We start from the raw sequence: 17,880 nt of genomic DNA on the forward strand, positions 1-17,880 counted from the left end.
GGGTTCGAGCGGATGTGGTCCTGCTACAGGAGACCCACCTTAAGGGCACCAGGTGTGGGTTCCTGGTGAGGGGGGCCTACGTAGCTCTAGCACATGCGGGGTACACCTCTGGATCTCAGGGAGTAGCCATTCTGATTAAAAAGTCCCCTCCCTATAAGGTAACGCGCACATGGATAGATCCTCAGGGAACATAAGTGGGAGTGACAGGCACATGGGGGAGGCGGAGGGTTACTATTGTGTCGGTTTATGCCCCCCCCCCCGAGGCTACCGGCAAGGACTCTTCATGGGGTGACTGATATCCTACTGGAGACACCTGGTACACTACACATTATAGGGGGCGATTTTAATGATGTAATGTCTATTCCCAAGGACCGATCAGGTGACTGTGCTGACCCATCCCCGACCACTCAGTTGGCTAGACTGGCAGATACCCTTGGCTTGGTGGACGTGTGGTGGCGACTGCTTCCAGACACACAACAGTACCTGTACTATTCTGGGGCGCACAGGGTTCACTCCCGACTGGATTACGTCGTTCTCCCACGGGAGATTTCCGGCACTATCTATGAGGCGGAGTATCTAGCCCGTGGAATTTCTGACCACTCACCCCTGCTGGTTAAGGGAGGGGGGAGGTCCCGGTGGGACAGGGAAATTGTAGGCTATCGGCCTGGGACCTGCAGAACAAGGACGTCTTGCAGGGACTTCGGGCAGACACGAAAGTTTATTTTGCAGGAAATCAGTGATCAGTACAGTCGGGCGTTATATTATGGAAGGCCTACAAGACGGTGCTCCAGGACAGGGCCCAGAATCGAAATGCATGGGAAAAGCAGAAGGTGCAGGAGGAGCTAATCACTCTGGAAACTCAAATTCTGGCGTTAGAACAGGGCTACCTCGCAGGCAGAGACCCACAGGTCCTCCGACAACTGACAGACACGCAGCAGCAATATAGGGCCATGGCTACGGAGGAGGCTAAAACGAAGGTGCAGGCGACCCTTCATAGGTTATATGATGTAGGAGACAAGTCTGGAAAGCTTATGGCCTGGCTTGGCCGCAAGGAAGTGGAAGCCCGATGGGTGGAAAGAGTAGTAGATCAGCAGGGGGAGATGCAGATGGGAGATGCACAGATAGTGCAGACATTCGCTTCCTACTTTCAGAACTTTTATAAGGCCTGGGTACTGGGTACCCCGGCGGCGATATTAACATACATGGACACTATTCAGACCCCGAACCTGCACGATGATGAGAGGGAGGGGCTAGAATCGGACATTACGGTAGACGAGCTCAAGGACGCGATAGCTAAATTTCTCCCTGGAAAGTCCCCAGGTCCGAACGGACTCCCTGCGGAGTTTTATAAGAAAGGAGCAGACCTCTTGGCCGCGCACCTCTTGGAATTATTCAGAGACACGGCTAAAGACAGAATCCTACCTTTGGATCTCAGATTAGCCATGATCATCCCTTTCTTTAAACTGGGGAAACCCCCTGCGGATTGCGCTTCGTATCGCCCAATCTCCCTCCTCAATATAGAGGTCAAACTCCTGACGACGGTATTGGCTCGTCGTCTTCGCCAAGTCATTATGGCCTTGGTGCATCAGGATCAGACTGGCTTCCTACTAGATAGGGCGACCAGACAAAACTTGCGAAGAACTCACAATTGGCTCATGGAGGTGCAGGATCGTGAAGATCCCCACATGTTTCTCTCCTTAGATGCGGAAAAAGCATTTGATGCTGTGCACTGGCCCTTTTTAGAGGCTACTCTAGTTAAGTTTGGGATTGGCCCCTAGTTCCGTCAATGGATCAGCCTCCTCTATACAGACCCCCGAGCCTGGGTTAAAGTGAATGGGTTACCGTCTGATGACTTTCCTATCCGATGGGGAACCCGGCAGGGGTGCCTGCTATCCCCCCTACTCTTCGCCTTCCCAATAGAAATAGTGACGTGTGAAATCCGACAGAAACAGGAGATACGGGGGTTCCAAATTACACTGACAGACATGGGGGAAGAAAAGATCTCACTATATGCAGATGATATCTTGTTATATGTTACCCAACCGGATGACACAATTCCTGCTTAGTTCAAACTCATGGACAGGTATTGATCCTTAATATTAACAGAAGTCCAATTGGTCGCACACTGCTCTACCTACCAGCGTGTTACCCCAAAGAATTGTGGTCCCTGAAGTCAGCGTCGGCGGGTACGCCTCTGCCCAAGTCATGAGTGCAAGTAAGTGTATCGTTAGCCATCCCTGGACACGTGTTTCGAGGTAGTTGCCTCTCGTCAGCAGGGAGTAGGTGAGTGTGTAGGGTTGCTGTGTAGGCTGCTAAAATAAGTGTTCTCAGGTAAAGTACCTCTCATAGCGCGCAGGTGCGTAACCATGAGCTCGTCAGTGGCATAGGCGTACTCGCCGTCGCCACTACATTGACCACAGTTCCTTGGGGCAACTTGCTGGTGTGACGAGCAGAGTGCGACCAACCTTTGATTCATTTATTACGGCTCCCTTGAGCCAACGGGCTGACGAGCCTTGGACCTGCACCTGCGCGCCATGAGAGGTACTTTACCTGTTTTAATTACATTTTGGCAGTCCACGCGGCACCCCTTTACACTGACCTGCTCCCTGCTGACGAGAGGCAACTACCTCGAAACACGTGTCCAGGGATGGCTAATGCGACACATACTTTTCTACATACATCGTGGCATAGGCGTACTCGCCGTCGCCACTACATTGACCACAGTTCCTTGGGGCAACTTGCTGGTGTGACGAGCAGAGTGCGACCAACCTTTGATTCATTTATTACGGCTCCCTTGAGCCAACAGGCTGACGAGCCTTGGACCTGCACCTGCGCGCCATGAGAGGTACTTTACCTGTTTTAATTACATTTTGGCAGTCCACGCGGCACCCCTTTACACTGACCTGCTCCCTGCTGACGAGAGGCAACTACCTCGAAACACGTGTCCAGGGATGGCTAATGCGACACATACTTTTCTACATACATCGTGGCATAGGCGTACTCGCCGTCGCCACTACATTGACCACAGTTCCTTGGGGCAACTTGCTGGTGTGACGAGCAGAGTGCGACCAACCTTTGATTCATTTATTACGGCTCCCTTGAGCCAACGGGCTGACGAGCCTTGGACCTGCACCTGCGCGCCATGAGAGGTACTTTACCTGTTTTAATTACATTTTGGCAGTCCACGCGGCACCCCTTTACACTGACCTGCTCCCTGCTGACGAGAGGCAACTACCTCGAAACACGTGTCCAGGGATGGCTAATGCGACACATACTTTTCTACATACATCGTGGCATAGGCGTACTCGCCGTCGCCACTACATTGACCACAGTTCCTTGGGGCAACTTGCTGGTGTGACGAGCAGAGTGCGACCAACCTTTGATTCATTTATTACGGCTCCCTTGAGCCAACGGGCTGACGAGCCTTGGACCTGCACCTGCGCGCCATGAGAGGTACTTTACCTGTTTTAATTACATTTTGGCAGTCCACGCGGCACCCCTTTACACTGACCTGCTCCCTGCTGACGAGAGGCAACTACCTCGAAACACGTGTCCAGGGATGGCTAATGCGACACATACTTTTCTACATACATCGTGGCATAGGCGTACTCGCCGTCGCCACTACATTGACCACAGTTCCTTGGGGCAACTTGCTGGTGTGACGAGCAGAGTGCGACCAACCTTTGATTCATTTATTACGGCTCCCTTGAGCCAACGGGCTGACGAGCCTTGGACCTGCACCTGCGCGCCATGAGAGGTACTTTACCTGTTTTAATTACATTTTGGCAGTCCACGCGGCACCCCTTTACACTGACCTGCTCCCTGCTGACGAGAGGCAACTACCTCGAAACACGTGTCCAGGGATGGCTAATGCGACACATACTTTTCTACATACATCGTGGCATAGGCGTACTCGCCGTCGCCACTACATTGACCACAGTTCCTTGGGGCAACTTGCTGCTGTGAAGAGCAGAGTGCGACCAACCTTTGATTAATTTATTACGTCTCCCTTGAGCCAACGGGCTGACGAGCCTTGGACCTGCACCTGCGCGCCATGAGAGGTACTTTACCTGTTTTAATTACATTTTGGCAGTCCACGCGGCACCCCTTTACACTGACCTGCTCCCTGCTGACGAGAGGCAACTACCTCGAAACACGTGTCCAGGGATGGCTAATGCGACACATACTTTTCTACATACATCGTGGCATAGGCGTACTCGCCGTCGCCACTACATTGACCACAGTTCCTTGGGGCAACTTGCTGGTGTGACGAGCAGAGTGCGACCAACCTTTGATTCAGGTATTGATCCTTTTCGAGCTATACCATAAATTGGCACAAGCCGGTTGTATATAGCCCGAAAGCTCGGGAGGTTTGGCCCTCTCTCCCTGGTGCCCTCCAGATAGCGCAGCCGGGCTTTACGTATCTGGGGATTTACCTCACCACAGATAGAAAACTTTCATATCAAAACAATATTCAGTGGGTCATAACAAATTTTGCAGCAGATGCACAGAGTTGGAAAGCTTTCCCCCTCACGATTTTGGGTCGGGCGGCGATTTTCAAAATGATCACCCTGCCCCATTTCCTGTATGCTCTCCAGAATGAGTATTTCCCCCTCTCCAGGCAGACATTCCGGGTGATAGACGTGGAACTGCGCTCTCTGCTGTGGCTCAGGAAACATGCGAGGATTGCCCTGTGCACGCTCCAGCGGAATCAATAATATGGAGGTATATCCCTGCCAGACATTGAGGCCTACTATTGGGCGGAGCATCTGACACCGGTGAATGAGTGGATCCACTCCGCGGCTGATCACCCCACCTACAGGCTAGAGAGGGATACCATGGCACAGCGTTCATGTTTACACTTCCTGTACAGGGGACGAGGTAGGGGTCGCCTACTCCCGGCCACACAAGTAAAGCTGGAGGTCTGGGACAGAGCGATCAAGGTAATGGGTTGGGTTCACAAACCAACAAAACAGACACCGCTCTGGCACTGCACCTGGCTAAAGGAGCTACATAAACTTAGGGGCTTTGGGATGCCATCGGCATTTCCAATACAGGCGACGTAGTGGCTAAGCGAGAACTCAAAACTTTTAGGACACTAGCAGCGGAGTTCAGCCTACACGCTACCCACATTTTTAAGTATGCGCAGCTGAGGCATGCCTGGGCAGCCGAAGATTTGCTCTCCACTCCCCTGCCGGACTATGCCCCGCTGGAGCAGACTATACCCCGCTGGAGGGACGCCTACTGCAGGAGAAGATACCCCATAAGGCAGGCTCCCTAACATACAGGACCCTGAACAATAACATGCCTGACAGACTGGGGAAGTTGAGGGACACGTGGGAACAGAACCTGGGCTCATTGGAAACAGTGGATTGGGAGGCGGCCCTGATGCACCACAAAGAAGTGGCAATTAAATCTTGCCTTCGACTCATCCAATATAAAATATTACTACAATAGGGCCCTCGTATGGGTCGAGCCAGCGAACCCCATTGCTTGAGATGTAGACAGCCACAGGGGGACATCTATCATACTATCTTGGACTGCCCAGTCATCCACACATACTGGGTACACGTCCTAGAAGAACTGAGTAAAGTATTGGGCGAAACATTACCCCTAGACCCCAAATTTGTATTATTGGGTTTATCAGGGGATGTTGATTTGGGTCGCCCTCAGCTTATCTTCGCACAACTGGCACTGGTGGTAGCGAAACGAGATGTGGCCCGCGCCTGGGGGGGCGACACAGCCTCCCCAGCTGGGGGAATGGAAGAGAGGGATGGACATGTACATGGCGGCAGAAAGAGTTACTTACAAGGTGAGAGGGTGCCCGCAGAAGTTCTGTAAGGTGTGGGGAAAATGGAGCCGATTAGCCAATTACAACTTTTGGGCCAGATTGTGTCTCCTACGAGGGGATCCTTGGGCCTGTCTCTCAGGCAGACGAGAGACATGGGAAAGACTCTGCTGGCGAGGATACTGGTTGGGAAACCGCAGCTCTGCCTGGCCCATGGAGGGGAGGAGGGGTGTGTTGTATGATGTGGACCATGTATAATTGTCTTTGCACGACTGTGACCAAATGTGACATGTTTGTAGTTTGTGTATTGGTGGAAAATAAAAATAAAAATAATTTTTTTTAAAAAACAATTTCCAACAGGAGCACTTGCACTTTAACACTGAACAGCAGTGAGAAGAAAGAGCGCAGAGACACTAAACCGGCAAAAACAGAGTCAAAACTGGGCGGTCAGAAAGCAAAAAGACAGGGGAAACACGCCAAAAGATGCCAAGTCGAACACGGCCCGAGTAATTAACAGTGTCTGTGAATAGTTCAAGTATTCCCTCCATCACTTGTTTGTATACTTTAGTTTGCCATCCTGTATTAGGGGTTTCTTGACCACTCATGCACAGCAACACATCAATGGTCCTCATTGCCCCCTAAACCCACTATTTGTGCATGCATGAATATTGATGTGAAATCGGACCCACCACCTGCCTTCACCTGTCGCCACTCTCCCTCACTCGTTAGCCTGCATTCTCCACTCTCTCACCTTTCCCATTCTGGAAGGTGTCAAAATATTCAGACCAAGTTCCTGGCTCCATCAGCCCTTTGTTCATCTTCTGGAAGTGGTAGTAAGACACCATGATGTCCTTTGCATTTCGAGCGACGTAAATCACCTACAAAGAGGAGAAGAAGAAGAGCAGGTAATATTAGAGGCGCAAAGGAGTCAAAAGAAGTTAAGAATTTGAAAATATGTGATAAACGTTTACTGCAAAAAAAGTAGTTTCGATCAGGAAGTCTCTTTTCAAATCCCAATGTAAGATGTTGAGCTGTGCCTCTTTCTGGGAGGGTTGTGTGGGTGTATGTGTGCGTGGGGAAAGGGGGGAGGGGCACGGGAAGGTTGTCAGTGTCCAAATCATTGGTGTTAGAATCAGCAACTCCCATGTGCACTTTGAAATTCTGTCAAATTAGAGGCTTAGGGGTTGAAGATCCATTGGGCCATCTGTTTACAAAAGTTGGACCCGCGCAATGAGGAATGGCCGCCTTCTGTTCCGCTGAACTTATGGGACACAGAGTAGAGGAGATACGTGTCAGTAAAAATAGCACTTTGCCTCTGGATTGCTTTCCTAATGCTGAAAAAGTAATCTTTCTTGCTTTTTCCTAGCTATGTGGTCCACTTAGGGCCACATTCATTACAGTGACTTCTGTTACTGCGCCTATCGGAATTATTAGAAATACTGGGTGTGTCAAAATCTCCTTCCCCCAACTATATTTCATCAGGTCAAATCTGCTGAAAGTTACCGGTACAAATATACCTGGAAAATACTGGGACGTGCAAATGTTGGTGCCATAAGCACCAAATGCCTCATGTAATGTCCCATTTTGTGGGTAAAACTTATAATGGGCTATAATTATCACACATGAAAAAATCCACACACCTTACTGTCAGATTGTACATGTTTGATAACTATTGCACTGCACACCAAAGCACTCGTAATGAGACCCCTAGAGGATACGAACCACATCACACACAAGACTGATGTAGGCTGACATACAGCCTCCACGTCACGCCGTATTTCTATCCTTTCATTCTTGTCTCTCACATCACCCTCAGAATCCATAAACTTCAGATTTTAAGCAAGGCGATTCAATGCTTCTTTATCTATGTCACACAGACGTCTTCTTCAGATGTTACAAAACAGCTGGTCAGCGATGGGAAAAAAAATCTTACCGCAATAAAGAAATGTCGAATTCTAAGCAACAGACACACAATTTGGAATGGCATGGTGAGCAAAAAAACGACGGATTTAGGCCAAGATCTCTGTACTGGGGTGAATGTAGGACATTGTTCTGCATTCTGTCCATCAACTGTTTTTTTTGCATTTGTCACCCCGAGTGGGACGGGTATGCTCAGACGTGAGTCCCGTGCCCTCCATGCCACTGGAATCAAGCTATCCTGGCTGAAGAGGGTTGAAACCCCGAAACCGGTCCTAGGATGCTTGTTTCCAGTCCAGGGAGGACCTGGCCTGGCAGTTCGGACTGGACTGTTCCCATTGGGCGCAGGGTCAAGACTGATTTGCATATGGCTGGGTCCAAACTGGAACGGCATGGTGAGCAAAAAAACGATGGATTTAGGCCCAGATCTCTATACTGGGGTGAATGTATGACACTGTTCTGCATTCTGTCCATCAATAGTTTTTTTTTAATTTTAAGCATCAGCAGTGAGGACGCCTACTAGGAAATGATCATTGCTAGTAGTACATTTCTTACATGCACGGTCTGAAAGACCAGAAATCTGTCACCAGCTTAAAATTAAAAAGTATTGTATGAAGCAGAATATAAATAAACATGTAACAAGCCTGGGCAAAGCCAATAGGTCTAGACTCTAGAAGTCGAGTCATAGTGGAGAAGAATGCTGTAATTGCCGAAGACCAGGGTACCGATGTAGAGCCTGAATCCTGATTTGCCCCCAGCTGGAATATTCGGAGAGATTTCAAAAGGCGAAGCACCATTACACAAACTGAACCCAATGATGGGTCATCCTGGGACTTGACCATGACTGGTCCAGGAATGTGCCTGGACGTGTGTCACTGCATTTATTGAGCGTTAACCGGGAGGGAGATGACAGGGCTTGGCACTGGGTTGGACTTCCTTTGGTTTCTGGCATTCCCTTCACTCCACCGTCACAGGTTTCTCTTACATGGAGTTCTGGAGACAGTTTACATGCTATTTCATTCTCTATAGCTACCCCTATCTTCACCTACCCCTCAACCCTCTGTCCAGAGCAATAGTATCAGATTCATATGCACTCAGTGGACCCCCAAGGGTACCTACAGGGACACCCGCACCTTTCAAACATGGACAGCTCCAATGCATCACAACAGCACCCTTGACTGCTGATGCATAAGGTATTAATCTTAAATGTATGGAGCCCCAATGCCCCCGCCAAGCAACTTGCCCTACTGACATGGCTCCATGACTCAGATAGTGACATACACCCATCAAGACACCTTCTTAAGAAGGACTGCTGCCTAATGAACTCAAAGTGGTTTATTAGACAGTACTTCTACGCTGGTCCCAGTAAGAAAGCTGGTGTAGCTATATTACTGGCTAAGTTTCAGAGAAACGTACTAAACCAACCAGCAGAGACTCCCCATAGAATGCAATACCTAAAAATCGCCATAACTGATTACACCTTCACTTTGACTAATATTTAAGCACCGAATGACGCCCAGGAAAAGTTTCTCCATGAGGCCCTCCTCCTGCTAATGACCTCCCTGGACAGAAATATTCAGGTGGGTGGAGACTTTAACATTGTTTTGGACCCGATGCTAGATGCAACAGCCCAGCGTGTAGGCCAGATGGGTACTCTGTCCTCAGAGAGAGTTAAATGGCTGTCTGACGTGGGGCTAGTGGACGTCGGGCATCTCCGAAACCCCACCACCAAGGACTTCTCCTTCTTTTCTGCCGTAGGGCAGACGTACAAGAAACATGTCTATTTCCTAGGTTCTCCTATACCCGTTCGATCACCACTCAGGCTGATATAGGGGTTTCTGCTCTCTTGGACCACTCCCTATAACACTAATTATTAAAACACCCCGTTCACATCACAGTGTCCACAACTGGACAATGAATGGCAATCTTTTTTAAAATGACACCATCAGTGAGACGATATCAGGTGATTGCTTCAAGATTTTATAAAACACAATGGCATCCCATTCACCCACCTTGTCGGGAAGTGGTGGTCTTGGCAGTGAGACGCAACAGGGACAGAAAGGAGAAGATGGAAGAGCTGTAGAGGAGAGTCAGGGAGCTAGAGGCCATTCACAAGCAGACAGTGGCACACAAACTCGGGAGAGAACTCCCCACAGCTAGAGAACAGATTAAGGTTTTAGATAGGGATAGTGGGAAATGCCCTCTGTATTAGAAAACAGTACTATAGAGCCGTGAGCTTACTAGCAAGCAATTCGCTGGCCAAACAAAATAAGTATAGAGTGGCAGCCATTGTCAACACCCAAGGGGAACAAATACTTTCAAACAAAGGCATTGCCAGAGCATTCAATCATTTTTATGGTAATATTTACTCAGCACAGGACACCAATGAGTCAGTCATAGAAACATACCAATGTGCAGCCCACACTACGGTGCTCAGATACCACCACGCAGCTACACTTGAGACTGCACCACGCAGCTACACTTGAGACTGACATCTAAATAGAAGCAGCGATTTTGGGCACAGCTAAAATGCAAACCAATACAGTACAAGGCACAGACGAGTTCACACTGACATTCTACAAGACTTTTTGCCCTCTGTTTGCCCAGCTACTTCCTCGCCTCAACAACTCCTCTGGGGTTACAGAGACACACACAGACATTGTGATAGAGTTTGTCATCACGGTAATCCTCAAACCCCAGAAAGACCCCTGCACTGCTCCTCATACAGACCCATTTCCCTTTTAAATATCAAAGCCAAGTTGTTTGAAGGCATCCTGCCCAGGCACCTCAAACCGTACACACAGAGTCTGATGGATCTAATCCCTCCGAGTTTATACCGGAGAGGGATTGTGGTAACAACACCAAACGAAATTTACACATCATAGATAAATGTTCCCACTCCAAGCAGCAGGCCATCCTTCTCACCATCAATACAAAGAAAGCATTTGATTACGTTCACTGGCCCTTCCTGTAATCAACACTTGATAAATATAGTCTCGGTCATAGGTTTCAGAAGTGGATATCAAGTGACTACTCCCATCCTAGAAAAATACAAAAGGTGATGGGAGAATACATGAAATAAGTCTAACCACTGGCAATCGTTTGGGGTAGCATTCCAACCCACTGGTATTTTGCCCACCATGCACCTCAGATTATATCCTACCATATGCAAATGAGTCTTGACCCTGCTCTAATACGAACAGCCCGCCAAGGGTATGACCAAATGTGGGTCTCTTGGCTCACTGTGCCACAGGAACTGAGCTACACAGGACTTATGAGCCCCAATCAGGGTGAAACTGGTCTTGGGTTGCTTGTGTTCCACTTTGGAGAGGGCCTGGCTTGGCAATTCGGATGGACTGTTCCTATTGGAGCAGAGTCAAGACTGAATTGCATATGGCTAGGTCTAATCTGTGATTGCATGGTGGGCAAAAGAACAATGGGTTGGAATGCAACCAGAGCAATTGCAAGTGCAGACTTCTTGCAAGCATCCTCCCATCAACTTTTGTGGGTATAATACTACCATCCTAGACCCAAAGTGAATGAGATCTCTTTGGAGCCATTCCATGTGGGCAGGGGCACCAGACAGGGGTTCCTTCTCTCCTTATTCCTATTTGGCCAGTAAATGGAGGCCCTGGCCAGGAGGGTATGTCCAGTGCCTTGATCTTGTGCATAACCATTAGATTTATTTTATTTATTTATAAAGTTTTATATAGCGCGAACAAGATCCCGAGGGATAACGGAGCGCTTTACAATATGAATGGGAGGAATAACATAAATGCGGTATCAACATCCAAGCAGGTGATAGTATCCCTCTTAGGGTAAGAATTTGTTTATAAGGAATCGTTTTGCTTCCAATTTGAAAGCCTTCGTTGAAGATATTCTGCTTACTTCCGGTGGAAGAGAATTCCAAATCTTTGGTGCAGCGCCAGAGAAGGCTCGGTGACAAGTTCTTTTTTTGTTCAGGATAAGTGGTTTCAGGAGAAAGGTAGTGGCACTTCTTGAGGCTCTAGAACCACAGGATAGTTCAAGACTATCTAGACACAAGCATAAACTGACACTATGTGCAGATGACTTTCTATCTGAAAAGTCTGTACCCACTAACCTGCGTCCCGACCATGCTCACTATTTAGGGATCATAATATGCCCTTCCTGAGGGAAGACAGTTGATTGCAACTATGCAGTGCTCCTGTCCACAGATTGGAGAGACCTGCAGTCCAGGCAATACAGAGATCTGTCCTGGGCAGGTACAATGGCTTAAATAAAGATGACCCATTTACCCAAAATTCTATGTGTAATGCAGACACTCCCCCTGCAACCCCCACTCCAGACGTTATCAAAGCTCCAATTCCTTCTCAACTCTTTTATTAGGAGGGCTGGGGGAGGGGGGGGGGAGAAGAGAAACCATGAGTAGCAAAGAAGCACAACTATCCCGGATTAGGCCAAGGGGACCTGGGCACACTAAATATCATTAATTTCTATCTAGCCATACAATTAAGATATACCCTAGAATTGAAGAGAGTCGATACCACATCTGGAAGGGATTCTGGATAGGCCTGGGCAAAAATTTCGTTCCGTTCGCGGAAATTGCGATAATTTGACATTTTTGCGTTCCGCGGAGAGCGCGAAAATGTCAAAAATTCCGGTTTCCGCAGCTTGGCGATAATTTGTTTCTTGCTCGCGCTGTAAAATGATACATTCTCGCGCGCGCGCGATCGCCTTACCTGAATCCCTGCGTTCGCCGACAAGTTTTCTTGATCCGGTCGCGTTCTCCATGAGATGTTGTATTGTTTTTAGCCATTTGCGCTGTCTCGCGACAGTTCGCGCCCGCAGTGACGTCATGCGTCGCGCGATCACGTCTTTCTTCTCGCGATCATGCACCGCGAGAACAACTCAAAACAAGATGGCCGCGCCCGCAAGCAACCACATGGGTAAGTTGGCGACCCGCAACCATGCAGAAAATCTCGCGAACATGCCGGAAAAAAACTTCTGCATCTTCGCGATATTTCTGCTTGTTTGCGATAATTTTAAACATTCTCGCGATAATTTGCGAAGGTTAATTCCGCAAATTCCGCCCACCCCTAATTCTGGATACACAAGAAGTAGAGGCCATGGGTCGCAGGGGTATATTTCATTCCAGTAATCAGGGGTGGGGCCAACCTCTTTGAGGAGCGGGAAACAACCGGTACCGCTGCATTAAAGTTGGTTCGGAGCCATGAATGTATTGAGAGGGCGTCTGAGTCGCAGCAGCCAGACAGCTCCGGTGAGGAACGACCGAGGGCATGTGCTAACATCGGGATGGATATTTTATGGAACGTCCTGTAATTAGGGACCCTCTGTCCTGCGTTAGCCCGAGGGGCTGTGGCAGAGTTGGGAATCACGTATTTTAATAGGAGGTGGTCAGACCAGGTAATGGGAAGAGGTAGGTTTACTCATATGTCAAAGTTGTGAAAGATTTGGTCTAGGGTATGGCCCTTCTCATGGGTGGCCGAAGAATAGATGGAAACATATTGCAGGCCTGCAGCATCTCCAACAAGGAAATTGTTTGAGGGCCTTTTCCATTGTCCATATGTATATTGAAATCTCCCAGAATGAGGCAGTTGTTGTATTTTAAGGCCAGGGAGGTGGTGGCTGTATTAAGCATAGTAATAACATTGCCAATTGCACTGGGAGGTCTGTAAATCAGAAAAACAGATATGCTATGATGGGGGGATAAGGTACAGAGGAAGCCTAAGGACTCTGCGCCCTCAATGTTTTCCATCGGGATGCGAGAGCAGTCTAGTTTTTTATTGTAAATTATGGCGACACCGCCCCCTTCCCACTTGGTCTGTCCCTCCTAAGGATTTAATAACCCGTAGGGATGGCCGAAGTGATAAAAGGGTTGGAGGCTTCAGACAGCCAGGTCTCAGTGAGAAATAAAAGATCAGGCTGTTCGTCTAAAAGTAGGTCATAAATGTGTGGTTCATGCTTTTGCATAGAGCGACAATTTAAAAGGGTGGCCTTTAAGTCCTCTGTTTTCTTATTGTTTTTACACTTCTTTTTGCGTGGGAGGATTTTGGGTTGGGTTTCCTGGGCTGCAGGAGAGACCAGTTGCACTTATTGCACCGAAAGTCTACCTCCAAGCTTGGATCGGCCGCTGTACACTGACATAATGGTAGCCGCCTAAGGCTAAGCAGTTTTTCTCTATTGTAATATAGTGGAAGAACCTCCCCGGAGGGGAACTGGACACCATGGCCGGCACCAGATGCCTCCGGGCGCAGATGGGCTTGCCTTTGGCACGCGTTCGGCACGCCAGCGGCACACCCGCTGCGCACGCCCGCTGCGCGCGTCCATTGGCATCGGGAATATATAGGTTAATGCCTATGATGCAAACTGGATCGCTAACGCAGCTGAGGAAGCGGAAACTGTGTGGGCAGAAGTGAGGAGCCCAATAGTAGCCCTAGCCCTCCACACAATCGGCGTATCAGGACTGGAGGAAAAGCGAGATGCAAATCAAAGCAGCTAAGGAGGTGTAGGCAAGCAGAATCAAGTAAAGTGCAAGTGTGCGTGGGTAGAAGAAATTATTAAAAAGCACAGAGTAATTGAGCCAGACATATACAAATTCAAAAGTATTAAAAACCTAGTTGCATGGCAGGAAACACTAAATCCTACCTCTGTCAGCTGAGTGCATCCGTTTGCATTGGGAATATATAGGCTAATGGATGCAAACTGGATCGCTAACCCAGCTGAGGAAGTGGAAACTGCGTGGGCGGAAGTGAGGAGCCCTATAGTAGCCCCAGCCATCTGCACAATTGGGGTATCAGCTGCCGCGGACCAGGACTGGAGGAAAAGCGAGATGCAAATCGGAGCAGCTAAGGAGGTGTAGGCAAACAGAATCAAGTAAAGTGCAAGTGCGCGTAGGTAGGAGAAATTGTTAAAAAGCACTGACATAATGGTAGCCGCCTAAGACTAAGCAGTTTTTCTCTATTGTAATATAGTGGAAGAACCTCCCCGGAGGGGAACTGGACACCATTGCCAGCACCAGATGCCTCCGGGCGCAGACGGGCTTGCCTTTGGCACGCGTTCGGCACGCCAGCGGCACACCCGCTGCGCACGTCTGCTGCGCGCGTCCATTGGCATCGGGAATATATAGGCTAATGCCTACGATGCAAACTGGATCGCTAATGCAGCTGAGGAAGCGGAAGCTGCGTGGGAAACAGGGGCTCAATTTGGATCATAAATTTAAAGTTGTTCTGAACAGGGGCCCCCAAAATACGTTTGGCCCAGGGCCCCAAAAATCCTTAAGATGTCCCTGGCTGCATGGTACTTGGCAGGTCTGTGTGGGGCAAGCATTCCCAATATTTAGAGCCTGCTAGAGCCAGAGGGGCTATAAAACAAGCAGGGTTTCAAATTGCAGACGAGAGTTGCACTCTGTCAATCTTTGTTACTTCTCAAAATAACCCTTTTTAGCAACCTTAGTATATGAAAATATTGCTACGTTCTGCACTCATATTTTACTGTTTGCATGTAGCTCCTTGATGCCAGTACATAATTCACTGACTTATATTAGAATGGTTATGACTTTTGACCTACAGATAACATCATCTGTGTAGATAAAGCAGTAGCCCACCGACCTCTCTACTTGCAATACAAATCAGTACATTGTGCTTTGCAACAGACACTTTAACTTTCTATATTGTTTTATGAGGAGCCAAACCTGTGACTAGACTGCGCTAAGATTTCTCTAGCAGAACATTAACCATCAAGAAGGTTACTGGCCTTCCTTTTTAGGGATTTGTCGGCAGTTTCAAAGCCCTTTTAAGAGTTTTTCATTGCTCAAGATATTTATATCTTTACATGGGCTTTACTGCTCTGTTTTACTCCCCAGAAAGTGTCACTCGAAGTGTCACACATTTGGCGAGTTGAATATTACTCAAAAGTACATTCAAGAGCATGGAAATGTCACAGATAAGCAATCTAAAAATTTGGCAGCTATAGGCGAGCGAAGAAAGAAAGACATTCACTCCTCTGGATTCACAAAGAGAAAGAGCCCATTTAATGCAGTAGTAAAAGGGTACAAATCATTAATTCAGAACACTGTGAGATCGACATGCTGTGGGTGGGGCAAATACAAGAGGTAGAGAGGAAAGTCATTGATTAAAGAGCAGACACCATAGGTTGACAACAAAGCCATACGAGCCAAGTCAAAACCTCTTTATTCGGTTACTAAAAACCATAAAAGTACCCTGCATTAAATCACAATACAATACGTAAAACACATACAATACACAATAAAAACACACACGATACACAATAAAATATCATAGCCAAATCATCAATAATAGGGCGATTTGAGAAAATAAGGGAGGGAATAAGACAAAGTTCACGAGGTTGCATAACAATCTTGGCTGTGGTTAAAACCATTAAAACAGTACATCATTGCAATAAAAATTATTTAGAAATAAAAAGGCAAGTATTAACAAATCCATACAATCATGAGCATGGGGCTGACCTTAATTGAAACCTAAATAGATATGTCTTGGCAACAATAGATCTGCCAGCAAACTGCTAAAGCTTTACTTTGAACAAACCTAAACAGATATCATCAGAATCCCTTTGTAAATAACCTTATTTTACGGCTGTGTCTCATTAAGACATTTCACCAGACCGTGTAATGCATTGTATGTATGTTAGGGACACCTTCCTGCCCAAAAACAACCTTAACCCCTTCGACGCTCATGACGGAACGGTTCCGTCATGAGCGTCGGTTGAGCTGTGCTCATGACGGAACCGTTCCGTCATGACCACGCCCGCGCAGGTAACGGTCAGCACCGCGGGGGAATCCGCCCCGCATGGAAGGGGTTAACAGTGATTTCCTCTTTCTATGTGTGCTGCAAAATGCAAAACATGCGGCTAGATGTAATAACGAGAAGAAATAAAGCTATTTCTCCTCGTTATGCCTCATTGGGGAAGGCATAGCATTTTGACACCTTCTCAAGTTTACAAGTCTTTGTGAATCTGGGAATGTGCTAAAATCTAAGGAGGGATGGTTGGGAACACCCATGGAATGCTTTCTCAACACAAAGTTATTTATTTATTTTAAAGTTTTATAGAGAACGAACCAGACCTGTGAGGGTATCAGAGCACTTTACAGGATTGACGGTGGTATACAAAAGGCTTAGGAGGGGAGGATACAATTGGAATAAAAACAGGTAGATACATCATACAAGAAAAACAAGCAGTCTCAAATCCCCGATACATTTGGGATAAAAACAGGTAGATACATTATACAAGAAAACAAGCAGTCTCAACTCCCGGAAGGGATGCCCAGAAGTACCGGGAAGGTATCATCCGGAAAAGCCATGGATAATGCCGTAATGGTGGGTGGAACAAGGTCGCTGAGGTGATTGTAATGCGATCGTTAGGCGAGGAATTTGCCCATTAGGAAAGTTTTGGTCTCCTTTTTAAAGCGTGACAAAGACGAAAGTCTTCTGATGGTGGGCGGGAGAGAGTTCTATATTCTTAGAGCGGCCCCAGAGAAGGCCCGATTGTAGTTTTCTTTTTTTTCGGAAGCGTGCTGATTGGAGCAAAATGTCTCTGGCAGACCGGGAGTTTCTGGCTCCTCCGGATATCATGAGTTTCTGGGCGAGAAATGCAGGGGAATTGGAGTATAGAGCCTTGTGAGTGATGCAGGCCAGCTTAAGTTGGATTCTGGCCTAGAGAGGAAGCCAGTTCAGAGCTTTAAGGTAGGGAGAGATGGGGTTGAATTTCTTTGAACCGGTTAGGAGTCTGGTGGCGCCATTGAGGCAGGCTTTCAATGGGGCCAGAGAGTTCTTGGGTACACCTGCGAGAGTAGAGCATCCATATTCTAGTCTGGAGATGACTAGTGCCTGGATTGCCGTTTTTAGGTCGGGAGTGTCGAGGAAAGGTTTCAGGTTTCTTGGGTAACTCAGGTGAAATCTGGCAGTTTTGGCCATCGAGTTGATATGGCCATGCATATTCAAGCTGCCGTCTAGGGTTATTCCAAGGGACTTAGCAGAGTCCACAAAGGTAGGAGGGCAGTTTAGCGCTGTGATAGCCTTGATCCATTTCTGGATGTCTGGATTGGTTTTGGGTGTGGAGATTAGAAGAAACTCAATTTTTTGTGTTAAGTTTGAGCTGGTTAGAGGTGAGCCAGTGAACAGTCAGCTTCAAGGCCT

The 17,880-nt window shown here is 47.8% G+C and overlaps 1 protein-coding gene across 9 annotated transcripts in view; it reads right to left on the reverse strand.

The window, feature by feature from the left end:
* The window catches only part of LOC146811923 (sulfotransferase 1C2-like), a 393,580-nt gene that overhangs the window by 88,416 nt on the left and 287,284 nt on the right, over positions 1–17,880 (reverse strand). For all 9 annotated transcript variants that reach the window (XM_085618884.1, XM_085618888.1, XM_085618887.1 and 6 more), the window contains one exon: positions 6,540–6,666. In XM_085618884.1, coding sequence (XP_085475010.1) covers positions 6,540–6,666 — 127 coding nt within the window. The remainder of the gene's footprint in view (positions 1–6,539; positions 6,667–17,880) is intronic.

The sequence above is a fragment of the Triturus cristatus genome, chromosome 7 (assembly GCF_964204655.1).
Source record: "Triturus cristatus chromosome 7, aTriCri1.1, whole genome shotgun sequence".
NCBI lineage: Eukaryota > Metazoa > Chordata > Amphibia > Caudata > Salamandridae > Triturus > Triturus cristatus.